The 18,774-nt window shown below is 41.4% G+C and overlaps 1 protein-coding gene across 1 annotated transcript in view; it reads right to left on the bottom strand.

Annotated features, from left to right (window-relative positions):
- The window catches only part of LOC106089381 (FAST kinase domain-containing protein 1, mitochondrial), a 53,153-nt gene that overhangs the window by 19,687 nt on the left and 14,692 nt on the right, over positions 1-18,774 (bottom strand). The window contains exons 6-7 of the mRNA XM_013255215.2: positions 11,350-11,473; positions 11,178-11,287 (exon numbers count right to left, since the gene is read on the bottom strand). Coding sequence (XP_013110669.2) covers positions 11,178-11,287; positions 11,350-11,473 — 234 coding nt within the window. The remainder of the gene's footprint in view (positions 1-11,177; positions 11,288-11,349; positions 11,474-18,774) is intronic.

The raw sequence follows: 18,774 nt of genomic DNA, 5'->3' as shown, positions 1-18,774 counted from the left end.
TATACCCTCCACCATGGATCGCATTTGTCGAGTCCTTTTTCCGGCATCTCTTCTTAGGCAAAAAAAAAGGATATAAGAAAAGATTTGCTCTGCTATTAGAGCGATATCAAGATATGGTCCGGTTTGGACCACAATTAAATTATATTATGTTGGAGACCTGTGTAAAATGTCAGCCAATTCGAATAAGAATTGCGCCCTTTGGGGCACACGAAGTAAAATAGAGAGAACGATTTATATGGGATCTGTATAGGGCTATAGACCGATTCAGACCATAATAAACACGTTTGTTGATGGTCATGAGAGAATCCGTCGTACAAAATTTCAGGCATATCGGATAATAATTGCGACTTCTAGGGGTCAAGAAGTCAAGATCCCAGATCGGTTTATATGGCAGCTATATCAGGTTATGAACCGATTTGAACCTTATTTGACACAGTTGTTGAAAGTAAAAATAAAATACGTCATGCAAAATTTCAGCCAAATCGGATAGGAATTGCGCCCTCTAGAAGCTCAAGAAGTCAAATCCCCAGATCTGTTTATATGACAGCTATATCAGGTTATGGACCGATTTCAACCATACTTGGTACATTTGGATGGATATCATAACCAAATACTTTGTGCAAAAATTCATTTAAATTGGATAAGAACTGTGCCCTCTAGAGGCTCAAGAAGTCAAGGCCCAAGATCGGTTTATATGGCAGCTATATCAGGTTATGGACCGACTTAAACCATACTTAGCACACTTGTTGGGTATTAGAACAAAACACGTCGTGCGAAATTTCATTCTGATCGGGTAAGAATTGCGCACTCTAGAGGCTCAAGAAGTCAAGACCCAAGATCGGTTTATATGGCAGCTATATCAGGTTATGGACCGATTTGAACCATACTTGGCACAGTTGTTGCATATCATAACAAAACACGTCGTGCAAAATTTCAATCTGATCTGGTAAGAATTGCGCACGCTAGAGGCTCAAGAAGTCAAGACCCAAGATCGGTTTATATGGCAGCTATATCAGGTTATGGACCGATTTGAACTATACTTGGCACAGTTGTTGGACATCATAACAAAACACGTCGTGCAAAATTTCTTTCCAATCGGATAAGAATTGCGCACTCTAGAGGCTCAAGAAGTCAAGACCCAAGATCGGTTTATATGGCAGCTATATCAAAACATGGACCGATATGGCCCATTTACAATACCAACCGACCTACACTAATAAGAAGTATTTGTGCAAAATTTCAAGCGGCTAGCTTTACTCCTTCGGAAGTTAGCGTGCTTTCGACAGACAGACGGACGGACGGACAGACGGACGGACATGGCTAGATCGACATAAAATGTCGCGACGATCAAGAATATATATACTTTATGGGGTCTCAGACGAATATTTCGAGTAGTTACAAACAGAATGACGAAATTAGTATACCCCCCATCTTATGGTGGAGGGTATAAAAAAATTGTACTCAGCTGTTCGGATGACCTCACCTAATTAGGGCACCTTGATATGTAGAATACTTGTGAACCGAACATACATTCTGAGCTCAGTCGCCAAATCACCATAACCATCTCCACGTCTCTTTTCAACTAAGTTAAAATTCATAATTATTTTTCGCAAAATTCTCTTGAGAAAAAGTCCCTTTAAAAACGGTAAATATCATAACCATCCTTGCTCAGCAAAAACTCTAGTGTTGGCTCTTTCTTTTTGAGAGATTGAACATTATGGACTACTTAGACTGTCATTATTAATTTAGCGCCATTGTTAGTTCCCATTTGGTGTACACGTTCCAAAAAGTGATGGACAGCTACCAAAACCAGTATCACCACCCTCACTGATGATTCCTAATAAACTTAAGCAGCTCTTGCATGATCTTTTCCAACTCACGTACCTTGTGGTATATAGGGTATTGAAATACAGGTTGTGATGGGGAAATCTCATCAAACGTGCTCAGACGCATTATTTAGGTCCCTAGCGCCGCCACTACACCCTTACGTACTTTAGCAGCCTTTCTCGCTACCTTATTGTACGCCCAAGACGTCAATATCTCACTCGACTCTTGGAACTTTTTTAACATTTCTGTCTTCCTTTGGCATCTGCTGGAAATCGTTATTATCCATGAGCGCCGCAACCGTTATTCCATACCTCTCCAAGCGAATCTAGCACCTCCGATTTGGATATTTGACTTTCTAACATTACCTTATTTATTTTTTTTTTGTTCCTTAATCCACACTTAACATACATCCCTGTTGAACGCCAAATGGCCAGTTCTCTTTCAGAGTACACATCTCACAAACTCACAGTTACCGTTACATTGATGTGCCTCTACGCCACATTTCAGGCATCTCCAAATGGCCTAGCTTTCCATACTTCCTAGTCCTCGTATAATTCGGCAGGTCATCTCCACTGAGTCTCACCTTCGCAGACTCAGTGGTAAAATTTTTGTTTTATCAATCAAATTCCCATGAACCTCTGCAGCGCCATCAATTTTAAGGAGAAAACTCGATTGCCAAACATTTTCTAATGTGTCATGTTGTCAGAACGACACGGCAGAAGGAAATGTAATATACTTACCGCCATATCGTACCGATGTTGGACCGAAATTCTAGGGAAATTCGGATGGGAAATTTTTTATCGGGACCAAATTCGTAGACGATTTCGGACCGTTTTCTTCACGAATGTCTTACAACAGATCAAACATAACAAAAATTCCAAGGCAACAATTAACGGCGCCACACGGAATTCCAAAACACAAATATCCCCCCTCCATCATATTCGGCACAGGTGATAACGAAATGTTGCTATGCAAAAATAAAAATGAACCAAACAAAGCATTCCTTCGACACGCCGTTCAGAAATCGTTACCATTCTGTTCTTAAATGACGGAACAGAAAAAATAAACTCATTCGGACTTGTTGAATCTTGTTGGTAAGAATTGTCGTATGTTTCGTCCGACTATGTGTTTTTTACTGGAAGAGTACGCGGACAACTCTGTAATTGGAAAACGTCATCAGCTGGGCTTTACCTGGTATAAATTTACTTAGCACAAAGAGCAAACGATGAATATAAAGACGGGTTTTCTGTTCAGCTTTTCACGCGGAATGCTGTCAAACTCCATAAAAAAAATTCGGCGAAACATGGGAGAAAAATAAGTAACATAGTAGTCTTCTGCTTATATCGACGAAAATTGCAAAAAAATGTAAGTGGCAACGCTTCAAACCATTGTCGGCATCATTTTGTTTGTTTTATTGGTTTAAATTGTTCGTTTTTTCTTTTTGTAATTTTATTCATTTGCAAAAAAAAAAAAAAAAAACATTAGTGCAGATAAAAAACCTATTTTGGTATAAAAATCAAAACAAATGATCACTGTCAAATTTCGCACGTGAAACATTTAAACATTTCAGCAACTTTCTGAAAGCCGCATACAATTCTTTTATTATTTTTTTTATTATCATATAAATATTTACATTAATATAATCATGCCTCAGCGCCTAAATGGCTTAAAAGAGGCTAGCTGGCAAAAATAAGACGTCTATAATTTACATATTTAAAATAAGTTTATGAGACAATTCATTATACCCACCACAATAGGATGGGGGTGTACTAATCTAGAAATTCCGTTTGTAACACCACGTCTAAGACCCTATAAAGTATATATATTCTTGATCGTCTCGACGTTCTGAGTCGGGCTTGGAGCTTAAAGTTCCAGCCTGTGTGATGCTAATAGTTATCCCTTGCCCGGGTGCCTCGAAGATTAGGAGAAATTGAAAAAACAACCCTATGGTAGTTCCAAAATTGTAAGCATGTGAAACGGAAAACATTGACTTAAGTATGTGCAGGCGAAAAATTTAATTCGACACACAGAAACCGAATACGATTCGATTTCGAGCGATTGTTATTTTTTCGTCTCAAATATTGTTCGACATCCACAAACAGGCTATTACTATTGATGTAGGTCGTTGGGGATTGCAAATAGGCCATATCGGTTCAGATTTAGATATAGCTCCCATACAAACCGATCTCCCAATTTGACTTCTTGAGCCCTTACAAGCTGCAATTTTTGTCCGATTTGGCTGAAATTTTGCAATCGGTGTTCTGTTTCGACTTCCAACAACTGTGATAAGTACGTTCCGATTCGGTCTATAACCTGATATAACTCCCATATAAACCGATCGCCCGATTTGAGTTCTTGAGCCCTTACAAACCGCAATTGTTATCCGATTTGGCTGAAATTTTGAATGCGGTGTTCTGTTACGACTTCCAGCAACTGTGTCATGTACGGTCCGAATCGGTTTATATTCTGATATAGTTTCCATGAAAATCGGTATCTCGATCATCCTTGTTCGGTTCCTAGAAACTTTAATTTTTGCTGGTTTGACTGAAGTTTGGTATGTAGAATAAAATTATGCCCTTGACCCTTCAATTTATTTTGTATAAATTTTAAGCAGAATCCATGGTGGTGGGTCGGCCGGGCCGAATCTTGGGAACCGACCAATATACCAACCCTACCAATATAACAACCTAACACTTTAAATGGCAACAAATATGCAGCGAAAGGTATGAATCATTTTAATATTTATTGAATAAAGCCTTATAGCTTTGTGACGGTAATAGTCGGCGGGCCCTTGCTTTTACCAACACATTTGCGGCTATGAATAACTGATTGATTTTCCTACGTTATATATTATATAACTTAAAGAAGGAATTATGTTATTTTGAGTTAATTAAAAGGTTGGACTGATTTAGATTGGAGTGCGAAGTAGGGAGTTGAAGTGCATCCTTTGCGCTTACATCGCATGCCCGAGTAAGGTCAGTGATAGAGGCTCTGGGGTATATCTCCTTGGCTAAAACTTCTGGTCGTGTAGGCAGAACGTTAGAGATCGCTTCATCATCGTGCAGACGTAGAGTGGATACTCGTCGCACTCCTCTCGGTAAAGCGATCGCGTAGTCGTGCAGACGTAGGGTGGATATTCGTCGCACTACTCTCGCTAGAGCGATCGGGACGTCGTGCAGAAGTGGAGTTGATTCTCGCCGGAAACAAGAAGCCCACTGTGCCCAGTAAAGGTGGCACCAGCCAGCGGAGAACGAAGTGTGGGTTTTAGTATACCCGGACTATTTAATATACAATTTGTGTAAAAAATATGTGTCGTGAATGAAAATTAGTAAAATATTATAACTTGGGGAAGAGAATGCCAAAAGCATTTTGGACCCAAGTGTCTGGGGAGCCGCCTTACACCCAAAACGAACTTATAGGCCATATATAGAGATTTAAATAAAAGGGTTTTGAGGGCAGATTTGTAAATTTGTTTGTTGCCTATAGACTCAAAAACGGCCGAACCGACTTTCTTGAAATTTTCATAGATTTTGAAGGTTGCTCTGGAAGGAGTTAGAAGCTATGTAATTTTTTGATGTCGGAAAGTGGGCGGACCCTGCCCTTACCCCAAAAGTAACCAAAAATAGAAGTGAGCCGATCGGGACAATATGGAACACAAATAAAAGGTATTTGGGAGTTGAGTACGAATTTGATATTAAAAATTGGGTCCAAGTACTTAAAAAAAATGAATAGTGTCTGGAACGAGCGATAGGGTATATTATTTTTTTATATCGGAAGGGGGCGGACCCTTCCGTACGTGACCAGCGTTGGTAAACACATACACACACATATGAATGATACAAGTTTACATAACAGACAAACACATACACTTACGTCTATCGAAAATTGAAGCAAGTGGTGGAGTCAATGCTTAAAAATGACAAAACAGAACAGATATAATTACCGAAGGCATACAAAGTGGTTCCATCCCAATGTATACAATGCCAACTATGCGTTCAAAATTATCCCTAATCGACTTTTCCAAATGCCGTATCTTTATGTATTGTACGTCTTTGTAATTACGAATAAAAATAATTAGGATATTCTAAAGGGACATTAAAACTAATAAACCCGTATTGTAACAATACGAAGACAATCATTAGATTTAAAACAGTTGCGTGACTGACGAATGATTGTTGTTGTAGCAGTGTGTTGTACACTGAGGCGGCTGCCCTTGCCGATGGAAGACTCCATCGGGTCAATCCGGTACGTACAAACGGCTGCCATGGGATGCCGAATGTTGGTCTTGGGTTATAGGAGCGGGATAAGGCGGGATTTGATGATATTCGCACGTTGGAAAATATCTGCCCAGAGCGAACGGAAAAGGCTATAATAATGAAATTGGGCTCGAATTAAAGAACGTCTTGAAAAAATTAGGTTTGAATAGTTTTGCCAAATCGTTTCGGAAGTCGGAGAAACAAAACGTTTAGTTCCACAATTGGTACTATTTGGTACTTTCTTTGTTATTTGAGCTAGATTTATGATTTTTTTTTTGACATTTGTAAATTAAGGTACTAAAAAGTACCAAAAAAGTACGAAAAACGTGAACTTGCACAGGGCGAACAGTTAGAAATGGAACTCCGAAATTTAGTTTAAATGTTTGTAGCGAAGAGGACCGGGGGTATGATAGTTTAAAAAATATATCATTTGATTCCCACATTGTCATGATGGGTCAGTTAACCTATTCGGGGTAGGTTTTGAGAATTAGAGCGCCACACAGATACTTGGGAACAAATTTTAGTTCCATATTCGTAATCTACTCTAAAACACCCTTCATTTTAACTCCATTTAACTCTACTCCAGAATAACTTTCATTTGAGTCGCATATTGGCATGATTGTCAAAAATGCCTATTTGAAGCGGTTTTATGCTTGCCGGCAATATTTTGGGCTGGGATACTGCTGCTGCGTATATTGTCGCACGCGAGAGGTCGGAGGGTTCACATACTCCGACGACGAGGACGCACCCCGGGATAGCTGTGGGCACCGCTAGGCTGGAACATTGAGCTTCAAGCTTAGCTTGGAGCTTCCGGGCGCGTCCAGATGTTGGGGATAGTGGAATGCTCAATAGAGTATATGCAACGGCAGTCGGAGTAATCCAGTGGAGAGTCTCAGTGAGAGGCCGGGCTGCACCGGCTTGGCACAAGTACTGAGTGCCTATGATGATCGATATGACATGGCAAGTTATTGATGCCTTTAAATAACCAATGGCCACACAGTTCCCGCGGCGATCGGTCCTTTGGACCGGAACGAGCTTCCTCATCTACAAGGGCTTGGCGTGAATCGCCACCTCCACATGAAAATGTGGCTACAACAAAAACGAGGACGCAGAAGGCGACGACGACGCTTGTTGTTGTTGTAGCAGTGTGGTGTACACTGAGGTGGCAGCCCTTGCCGATGAAGGACGTCATCGGTTAATCCGGTACGTACAACTGGCTACCATGGGATTGACGATGACACTTGTGACCCACTATTGTCTATGTTCGCACAGCACCTATAACATATTCAGTACGACTATACTCCCGTAGTGACGTAAGCCCAGAGTAAGATCGAAAATGCACCCACTCCATGCACCGGTTACACCTCACCGACACCGATCGACGATGGAGGCGGTTCTGGCAAACCGAACAGAACCATCAGCTGGGGTTCTTTCAATCGCGGAGCGGACCGGAAGCGTGCAGGGAAGGCACTCCGGGATGTTTCTCTCCCAAAGACGAAGGACTCCATCGGGTCAATCCGGTGCGTACAACCGGCTGCCATGGGATTGCTTTGTGATATGATTTTTAATGTATATAAAAAATACACCCAACTTACCAACTAGTATGGATCTGAAAGGTTTGATCTGAGGACCCGCATGCCAGAATGTCTCGATCATCTGGGAGCAAGCTTCAATAAACAAACTTTTTTCAAAAAGCCATTTTAGAGTGTAGCCCCAGGTCTTTTAGTTATATATAAGGTTTTCAAAGGATGGTAGCGTATAGGATCAACCAAGAGATATATTTTTTTTAATGTATAAAAATGCTATCAGATTTGGTTTCGAAGAAGAAGTTTAACGACAAAATTACTACGTCTATGTCTATGCTGCGGTATAATTCAACTAAATGCTACTTTTCCACTCAACTCTCAAGGCAGGAGAAATTATGTCAAATATAGGTTAACAGATATAACAAATCAAAAGCTTACATCAATGGGTAATACAATCCCATGGCAGCCGGTTGTACGCACCGGATTGACCCAATGGAATCTTCATCGGCAAGGGCTGCCGCCTCAGTGTACGTGTTCGTCTTTTTTCGTCATGGGAGAGGGACATCCCGGAGTGCCTTCTCCGTACGCTTCTGGTCCGTGCCGGGATTGAAAAGAACCCCGGACCCTGGTTCTGTTCGGTTTGCCAGAACCGCCTTCATCATCGGTCGGTGTCGGTGAGGTGTAACCGGTGCTTGGAGTGGGTACATTTCCGCTCTTGCTCTGGCCTAACTTCGCTACGGGAGTATAGTCATACTGGCTATGTCGCTAGGTGCTGTGCGAACATATCCAGCGTCGCCGTCGTCGCCTTCGGCATCCTCGTCGTTGGACTATGTGACCCCCCCGACCTCTCCCGTACGGCAATTTATGCAACGACAGCAACCTAGCCTACAATTGCCAGGCCAGTGCCGGGAAGTGTATCGTTCTTGCAGTTAAACTGCAACGGACTGCGTGGCAAGATTGATGAGATCGTAGATTTTATGAGTCGGAAGAGCATATCGGTCGCAGCGATCCAGGAGACAAAGCTGACCAACACCTGCAGCTTGCTCAGTTGTCACGGTTACAATGTGCTACGTAAGGATCGCTCAAGGAATGGAGGTGGGGGATTGGCCTTCGTTATACACCATTCCGTGCAGTATAGACCTATCTCGCCTGCGCTTGACGCTAGTGACCCTGCGCTTGACGCTAGTGAGTGCCGAGATAGAGATATACAACGTGTATATACCGCCGGTTGGTAGCTGTGTCCCGATTAATGGCCAGGCTTACAACCCCGACATAAGTGGGTTGCTATCTGGCCATAGTCGTCTGGTTCTGGGGGATTTTAATGCACATCACACGTCATGGCATTCTCCCCTAGGTAACGACCAGCGTGGCATAGCTTTGGCAGAGCAGATAGATAGCTCCACGTTTTGCACGGTGAATGAGGATGCCCCCACTAGGATTAGGAGGAGGTGCAGCAGCTCGCCAGACATCTCAATTGCATCCCCTGATCTCCTGAGTGACGTATACTGGCAAGCCGTCATCTCTTTGGGGTCAGACCACCTCCCCATAATTCTCACCATCTACCGACCACCCGACTGCATAACCTCTGAGCGCCGGACGTTCAACAATTATAAGAAGGCCGATTGGACTGGCTTCAGAGAGTATACCAATCGCCGCTTCAATGAACTGCCACCCCCCTCTGATGTGCTTGTGGCCGAGAGGAAATTCCGAGACATCATCAACGCAGCAGCCACTCGCTTTATACCAGCCGGTCGAATACCACAAGTGCGACCCAATTTCCCGGCGCAAGCAGTGGTACTCGCAGACGAGCGTGATGGGATTCGTGCTAAGGACCCCGCTAACCCCAGAATCAGCGAGCTGAATCTGGAAATAAACAGGGTAGTCAACGAACATAAGCGGAATTTGTGGCTGGAACACTTGGAGCAATGTAACTTAGGCACCGGTGCAGGCAAACTGTGGGCCACTGTTAAGTCTCTCTCGAACCCCGGTAGACGGGACGACAGGACCTCAGTCACTTTTGGCGAGATAACCGTGACTGATCCGAAGAGATGCGCCAGGTTGTTCAACCGTCAATTTATTGTGCATCCCGAGAGAGATAGGGCAAGGAGGAGAGCCATTCGCCGTATTCGTGGTCTCCGAGCCGATGAACAGCCATCACAATTTACCGTGGGCGAAGTTACGAATGTCATCCGTGGCGCCAAATCTTCCAAGGCGTTGGGCCCCGACGGAATCTCTACATTGATGCTGAAGAATCTGGATTCACCTGGAGTTGAGTACCTTACCACCGTAGGAGAATTTCCATTCGCCGAGCATCAACATGGATTTCGGAGACTGCACAGCACAACAACAGCTTTGCATGCCATCACCACACACATTTGCCGTTTCTTCAATCAACCCAGGCCATGTGATAGGACGGTTCTCGTGGCACTGGACCTATCGAAGGCATTCGACACGGTCAGCCATGGCAAATTATTTGAGGACATCGCCAACACGTCCCTCCAGCCAGGCCTGAAACGTTGGGTCGCGAATTATCTGTGTGGCCGCCAGTCATTTGTGGAATTTAGTGAGTGAAACAGGGAGTTCCCCAAGGTGAGGTGATATCTCCGGCTCAGTTTAACCTCTACCTATCCTCCATCCCACCTCCTCCAGACGGCATAGAGATTGGGGTGCAGACAAAGAAACCTTGTTGACCACGTACAAAGCAATTGGCCGGTCTGTGGTAAGTTATGCAGCGCCAGTGTGGTCACGTCAAATTTGTGACACGCAGTGGAATAATATTCAGATCTGTCAGAATGCCGCCCTCCGAACTGCGACGGGCTGTCTCCTTAGTTCTCATGTGGACCACCTCCATCAGGAGACAAAGATCCTACCAGTGCGAAGACATAACTACATGCTGTCTAAGCAATACCTTTTGGGCTGTTATCGCAGAAATCATCCAAATCATCATCTTGTGGACAGATACCCACCGCCCAGAAGCCTTAAGGTAGATCTACACGATCTAGAGCGTGAGGTTCAGCGCTACAAGAGAGAACCTCTAGATCAAGCGGCATATCAAGCGGGTCTGAACAACATTCATGCAGACACGGTAGCAGACGCGTTAATTGGCTACCGGGTGAATGTAGTCCTTGGAGAACGACCGCCACCCATTGCACCCGAAGAAATCGACCTCCCCCGGCAAACCAGAGTAGTTTTGGCTCAATTACGTTCCGGCAGATGCAGCCGCCTCAATTCCCACAGAGCTAGGATTGATGCCGACGTGCAAGATGTATGTCCCGATTGTAACCAGGGACCGCACGATACACGTCACCTGTTTAACTGCCCGGCCAGACCCACTCGACTCAGACCCAGATCCCTGTGGACACACCCCATCTTAGTCGCGGAGTTCCTGGGTCTTGGCACTCAACAGAATCAAGCAGACGAAAGATAGTACACAATAAACTGCTACAACAACAACAACAACATAATTGTTTTATTTACTTTTTTGTTTAAAGAAGTGCTCTGTCACGTTTTCGACGTATTTCAAAGCAACCATAACAATAAATGCAATTACAATTGGCTTATTACTTACCTGATAACCATATGGCGTTGTATGATTACAGCGAAGGTACGATTTATCCTTGAGCACGGAAGTCAATAAACTTTTTACGTCGCTGTTAAAAGGCGTTTCCGCAAAAGGTTCTGTAGATCGAAACAAGAAGTAAAACTAGTATTATAAACATATTAAAGCACATTTAACTTACTTTTACTCATTTGTGCTTCAATAAAATTTTGTTGAAACCAAGGAACATTAGCCTCTGGGAAATCTAAACATACACTACGATTAAGCTGCATCACAATATTTAATACTCTTTCAGGATATGTGGCCTACAAATATAGAAACGTAAAAAGTCAAAAATTGTTAAACAACAACTGATATTAATTTAATTTCAATATATTGATTCCATAAATAAGCCAAACAAGGACTTATGTAATTACAAAAAGTTAGTTTAATTCATATAGTAATAATATATATATATATATATTATCCCAAGTTTTGAGAAAAAAAGAATAAGAACAAAAGTACAAAATTTTAGCCTAATGGGATGAAAATTGCGCCCTCTATAGGCGTAATGTGTCGTAAAAGAAACATTTAGTGTGGATTGCTTATTTTGTTCAATGTTACAACAAAGTAGAACTTTGCTGATAGTATCGATAGGAAAAATATCAATCGATATTCGGGCAATAAAATAAAATATCGATAGTATCGATAGTGCCATCGATATTTTGCCAGCTCTAATTACAAGATCATATTTGAAATATCTGTATGTCACTGTTTTTGGAACGTAATTTGGTGGTGTTACGGTCTTATTGGGAGTGATATATTTACCGACAGGTAACCTTGATCAGTTCAAAAATTATCACCGGGATCTTTTTTCTCGCTAAAAATACGTTATTGTACTGGGTGATTTTAATTGTAACCTCTTTAACTCAAGTTTAACTTATCTGTTTTGCATAATTCGAAAGTTAGTGATGTATCTTTAATAAATTTCTCTAGCCAAATATAGTGTCCTTCAATTTCTGATGGCGCGCTTATTCTTTCCAGCCTTCTTTCAATTTCTCTCCGTCACCAGAATATATAGAGTTTAGAGGTTACCATATAACATTGATTTGGACTGCTTTACACTCTTTTGATATTGACCTTATTTTGGGTGCTCCTGATGTTGATTCTAAATGCTTTTACTTAAATTCTCTTTTGAATAGACTGCTCTCTAGTTTACCTGTTGTTTACGAAAAACGCTTTGCAATACCGACAACTGAATTGATTCCAATGAAATAAGGCTTGCTAGGTCGCTTCGTGATCTATCTTTTCTGCTTTCCCATCAGATCACCAAAAATGGAGGGTTTACTGTAAGTACCGTAATAAGGCTAAGTGTGTAATTTGTAAAGCAAAGAGGAAGCATTTTTCTAGAATTGTTTGGGTTTTGAACTCTGCTGGCTTGTGGAGATGTCTTTGGAGTTCCGGATGTGTTGGTGGTGACAATGAGGTTATTGATTTCTGAATTTTTCTAGCTAAAATCATTTCATTTCTAAATTTTTCTAGCTCAAATTCATCTTTCTCATTTCGCTGTGTGGATGAGCTTGGACTTTTTGAGGCTATGTGCAAGGTTAAGTCAAAGTCTTTTTGTAGATGGTATTTTTTTGTGATTCAACACTAATTCTTTATCTATTGAAATATTCGAAAATGACATAAATGCATGTTTCGGCCCTATCATGACTTGGGCTAGGCAAAACATTTTAATTGTTAATTCTACTAAAACCAAAACTTTGATATTTAATCCCTCTTCCTTCTCCCAATATCTTCTTGGGCTATGATTGTGTCGGCATAGGTGTCTAGGTGTAATTATTGATACTGAGCTTAGGTACCATATTGATGCTCCATCTGGCAGAATTTGGGCTTCGTTGCGGAGAATTCACTCATCTAATATATGTTTGCCTTTACGAGTTAGAAAGCAGTTGGCTCATTCCCTGTTACTGTCCCAAGTTTAATGTGGCACTGAGGTAGTGTCAGGATCTAACTTGCACCAGTTGAGCTGTTTAAGGCACATAGATTTCTGTTTAAAATTCGACTGAGAAATCCTATCTCTTGCTATGTGTGCCGATTTCTTGGCTGTTCTTTCAAAAAATTTGTTGGTTACCGGAACCATCTGTTATTTTATAAGTCGATAAAAATTTCTTGGCCTAGGTGTCTGTGCCAGTTGTTCTCTTTTTTGGGTTCTACCAGAAATGTTAAAATTTTTAATTCCTTGTATTAGGAAAAACATTTTTGCTAGGTCTTTCGTAGTTCGAATTGCTAGATCTTGGAATTGTCTGAACTGCGTATTTTCTCTCATTCCAATATGTCTTTCGCTTAAAACTTCTACGATATTCATCTAATGCTTCTGAAAACTAAACTTTGTAATTGCTCTATTGTTATTATTGTTATATATTTATCTGGATATAATTTTTTCATAATTTTGTTGCATATGCTTCATAATTTTGTTTTCTTCTAATTTGTACGTTCGTTGCATATATACTTGGTTACGACGTTTTGGGCCTGTGTTTAATTTTTTTAATACTTTTCCATACCCTTTGTATATTTTGTGACTGGTGAGCCAAATTTAAATTCATCGTAATTTGTTTTATGTATCTATAACTTAAACTTAAGCATCATAACAAAGGACCAATTTTGTAAAGTATTATATTTAATGGGCCTTGTGGCTTTGTTGTAAAAAATGGATTTAAATTAATAAAAGTATGGCTAAAAACAAAAATAGTGGTTGTAGAACTATATAACTAGAACCGAAGTTAAAATACAATCCCGGCACGAGAAGACTATGAGCACAACGCGGGTTGGAACTATGAGCTCCGTTTATCACATCATCACGAGATGATGATACTGAGCTTAGGTACCATATTGATGCTCCATCTGGCAGAATTTGGGCTTCGTTGCGGAGAATTCACTCATCTAATATATGTTTGCCTTTACGAGTTAGAAAGCAGTTGGCTCATTCCCTGTTACTGTCCCAAGTTTAATGTGGCACTGAGGTAGTGTCAGGATCTAACTTGCACCAGTTGAGCTGTTTAAGGCACATAGATTTCTGTTTAAAATTCGACTGAGAAATCCTATCTCTTGCTATGTGTGCCGATTTCTTGGCTGTTCTTTCAAAAAATTTGTTGGTTACCGGAACCATCTGTTATTTTATAAGTCGATAAAAATTTCTTGGCCTAGGTGTCTGTGCCAGTTGTTCTCTTTTTTGGGTTCTACCAGAAATGTTAAAATTTTTAATTCCTTGTATTAGGAAAAACATTTTTGCTAGGTCTTTCGTAGTTCGAATTGCTAGATCTTGGAATTGTCTGAACTGCGTATTTTCTCTCATTCCAATATGTCTTTCGCTTAAAACTTCTACGATATTCATCTAATGCTTCTGAAAACTAAACTTTGTAATTGCTCTATTGTTATTATTGTTATATATTTATCTGGATATAATTTTTTCATAATTTTGTTGCATATGCTTCATAATTTTGTTTTCTTCTAATTTGTACGTTCGTTGCATATATACTTGGTTACGACGTTTTGGGCCTGTGTTTAATTTTTTTAATACTTTTCCATACCCTTTGTATATTTTGTGACTGGTGAGCCAAATTTAAATTCATCGTAATTTGTTTTATGTATCTATAACTTAAACTTAAGCATCATAACAAAGGACCAATTTTGTAAAGTATTATATTTAATGGGCCTTGTGGCTTTGTTGTAAAAAATGGATTTAAATTAATAAAAGTATGGCTAAAAACAAAAATAGTGGTTGTAGAACTATATAACTAGAACCGAAGTTAAAATACAATCCCGGCACGAGAAGACTATGAGCACAACGCGGGTTGGAACTATGAGCTCCGTTTATCACATCATCACGAGAAGCTCAGCTGGTAGCTATCGGGCGCGTCCACAGGTTGCGGAAAGTGAAATGCTTCGTATACGGAGTAGCTGCAATTGCAGTCTCGGACAATTAGCGATATCTAGTGGAGAGTCTTAGTGGGAGGCCGGGCGGCACCGCTTCTTGCCTAAAAACTGAGTGCCTGTACTCGATATCATAAGGCGAGTTATTGGCTCCTTTGAATAACCTATGGCCATAACGTTCACGCGGCGATCGCGAGCTTACTCGCTTTTGGAACTTGACGAGGATCGCTACCTCGAGATACAAATATGGCTACAACAGAGAAGGTCTGTATGTCGGTTTTTTAGTTTTTCGACTGTCAAAAAGTTGTAAATTTCGAAAAAGTCCTATATTGCATAAAACGTATAAAGAGTAGTTGTAGTTGTTGATGCTCTCGCCACGATTGAAAGTCAGACTGTTATAAGAGCAGTATGCACTGCTTGTAAAATTTTCTTTACTATAAGAAATGCATTGACATATCCTATGCGAAATTTTCGCTACCGATACCATTACCGAAAATTTCGGTTGCAGGTACGCAGCTCAAATGAAATTTTCCTTTGCGTAACAGGGTGACATAATAGGCATTAGAGAATTTTTTCTTGCAATTACGAATGAAAATGTATGCTTTGATAGGTCCATGCGACATGAAATTTATTTAAATTTATTAAATATGTACTTTGTTGGACAAAAACGATTCAAATTCGGCCAAAAATAATATATCGATGTTTGTCGCCACTTTGTATTCTACAGAACTATTTTTCAGTGGCGACATAAATGTTTTGGCTGCAAACGAGAATTTCGCTAGAAGTGCATACCCAGCTATAGGAGCACGTTCTAACCTATGCACCAGTGTTGCCATATTCATTAATTCACAAAAGTTGAAATCTAAATCTAAATCTAAATTGTACGATTTCCTAATTATTTTTTAATTCTGTCAAAAATAAGTTTTTTTAGTTAGGTTTTTGACGTACGTATTATACGGCGGAAATGTATGTCATATACGTCGGTGTTTGAAACAGACCATCTCTGGGTTACAATAACAACAACATAAAAGACATTTGGGCGATGTATATCAATACTGATTATCTGTCGATCCTTTGGTTGAGCTAGGTTAGGTTGAAAAGAGGGTGCGGATATTACGAGTAATCCGCCCCATGCCACTATGGACGTTCACCTAAGCCAGAAATCGACTTGTTGTGCGCTCTAAATAAAAAAAAGAAAATCTAAGTTAGGAATTCAATGCTACTTACAAAATCCTTTATTGTTTTCTATGCCACGCCCCTAAGTTAGTTCTTGTCTGGTATTGTGTCCCCTCCTAAGTAACGGTATCTTTTGCAGCCGGGCTATGACATAGGAAATGCTCCAACGTCTCATCTTCCTCACATGCCCTACACATGCTATCACTTGCCGCACCGATTTGGCATAAGTGAGCTCGTGCTCGTTTGCTGATGGCAGTCCTCATTCCCACTTACTCCGTTATGGCACGACAACCAAACGATGCGGGTTGTGCCATCCTCAGAGAAGTCGTAAATCTCCTTCATACATTCCAAGATTGTTCGTGATCCTACCGTCCTGGTGGTTCTTGCCCTTATGGCCCTTTTACTGTCCGTAAAGATGTTCACACTCGACATCCTCGAGTAAGCACCACACCACCTCATGAATTCCGTGATCGCCCGGATAAAACAGATCTCAGTCTTTGGGTTCTCAATGTAGACCCCCAGGCCCACTCTGTCCTCTAGCTTTGATCCATCCGTGTAAAATGTTCTTACAGATGGCAACACTAGGGTTCCGTCAGTCCAAGACGGTGTCGTTGGCAGCAGTGCCACGCACTCGACATCAAGTGTCTTCTCAGGTATCCAATCGGAAAGCTCTCCCCTTCCTTCCAGGTTTCCTATCGTCGCCTCGATTATACCACCGTTTTATTAACTGCTCCCACTTAATTTGTATGACAATGGTTTGGATATCTAAAATATTCTCCAGTGCCCTAGTGGGACAACAACTTCCTTGGTCTAATCTCGCTTCCGTAGAGCCAGTGGATTATCCTCGGATTCAGGCCCCATTTCGAGACTACGGGCCGTCTATATAGTGCCCAACAACTGTGAGGTTTCTCAGTACGCTCCTGAATGTGTCACTTCCAATTAAGTTTCCTATCCAAAATCACTCTTAAATATTCGAACTTATCGAAATCGTTTTGTTGAGGAAACGTGGTGCATCAAATTGGCTAATCTTCATCTTCCTCGTGAACAGGCATATCTCAGTCTTCTCTGGGTTAACATTGAGAACTCTAGATGCTTACCCCTTAGAAGTATTATAACGTCGTCTGCATAGCAGCAGTCAGCATTCGTAATAGGTTATTTATGGTCGTCACCCAAAGTAGTGACGATAAAATGCCTCCCTGTGGCGTGCCACTTTCATTCTTATATTTATGACATGGGACAGGAAATTTATCTACCTGTTCCTTAGCATATGGTTTATCCAGTCTCTCAGGACCCGGTACACCTGGTACTGGGCTAAGGATTGGATCAATGTGTCGGCCAGCACATTGTTAAACGCCCCGTCGATATCAATGTATACGTCTTGGCATCGAAGGTTTCTTCTATTTTATGCACAACCACCGACCTTCCATTGACATAGGCATGCTGTTTGTATTTGAACAGTTCGCTTACTTATCATGGTATCCACAACACGTTCCATGGTTTTGAGTAGAAAGGACGTAAGGCTAGGCCTTTGGTGTCGCATAACTTGTCTTGCCGGGCTTGGGTATAAATACCATTCTTACCGCCTGCCAGGCTTTCGAATTATATGCAAGTCCTAGGCACGCTGTGAAAATAGTAGCCAGATGAGGCGCCAGATAGTAGGCCTCCTTTTGTAGTAACGCCGGAAATATTCCATCAGGTCCGGGCGACTTAAATGGTTGAAGCTCCTGAAGGCTTCCTTGACCTTAAATTCCGTTATGAAAAGCCTTCGATCAACCTTATTATTTCAAGATTGCGGTGTCTCCGTGAGTTACGTCGTATCCTGTGGAAAATGCGTTTTCATCAAAAGCCTCAACATATCCTTCGTTATCTCTGCTATCACTCCCATATCGTCTACTAACGTTTCAGCTCGGACATGGGTTTTTGAGAGAAACTTTTTCATCGTGGCGGCGTCATTAAAGCTATAGAACTGTTCGCAAAAAGCTTCCAGGAGGCACGATATGCCGCTCTGGTAATCTTATTGTATTCCTTAAACCATGTGTAGTACACATTCCAGAAAACTTAGGATCTTTGCTTAATATGGAGAGTGTCTGTGATTGTCTCGTCGTCGGCCCCCTGATGGCTCAATATGAGGGTATTTGCCTATCCTAGTCTTCCCAATTTTGAAGACGGCCATGGCCCCGTAGTATGCCATGCCTTTAGTCTTAGCCAAACTTGTGACGGAGACTTGATCAATGCCCACCACAAGAAAAATTCCTTCCTCCTTCTCCTGCATTTGGAAAACTTCCCATTTATCCACGACCAAATCTTGGTTTTGCTTGTTTAAGACTTCCATCATGCGCTCCGTCGCGATTTCGCCGCCCACTTCCTTGACGAAGACCGTCGCCTTTGTGAGTTGTGGGTGTCCATCTTTCTCACAAGTTCGAGCTTTGCGCCCCAGGGAGTGTGAATACTTCCAACGAGCTTTTTGATGGTATCAATACATTCCGATGGCCCAAAGCGCATCATTAAGTTGTTC

This window comes from Stomoxys calcitrans, chromosome 3, assembly GCF_963082655.1.
Source record: "Stomoxys calcitrans chromosome 3, idStoCalc2.1, whole genome shotgun sequence".
Lineage (NCBI taxonomy): Eukaryota > Metazoa > Arthropoda > Insecta > Diptera > Muscidae > Stomoxys > Stomoxys calcitrans.
Note: the sequence above shows the minus strand (reverse complement) of the source record. Positions and strands in the feature narration are given on the sequence as shown.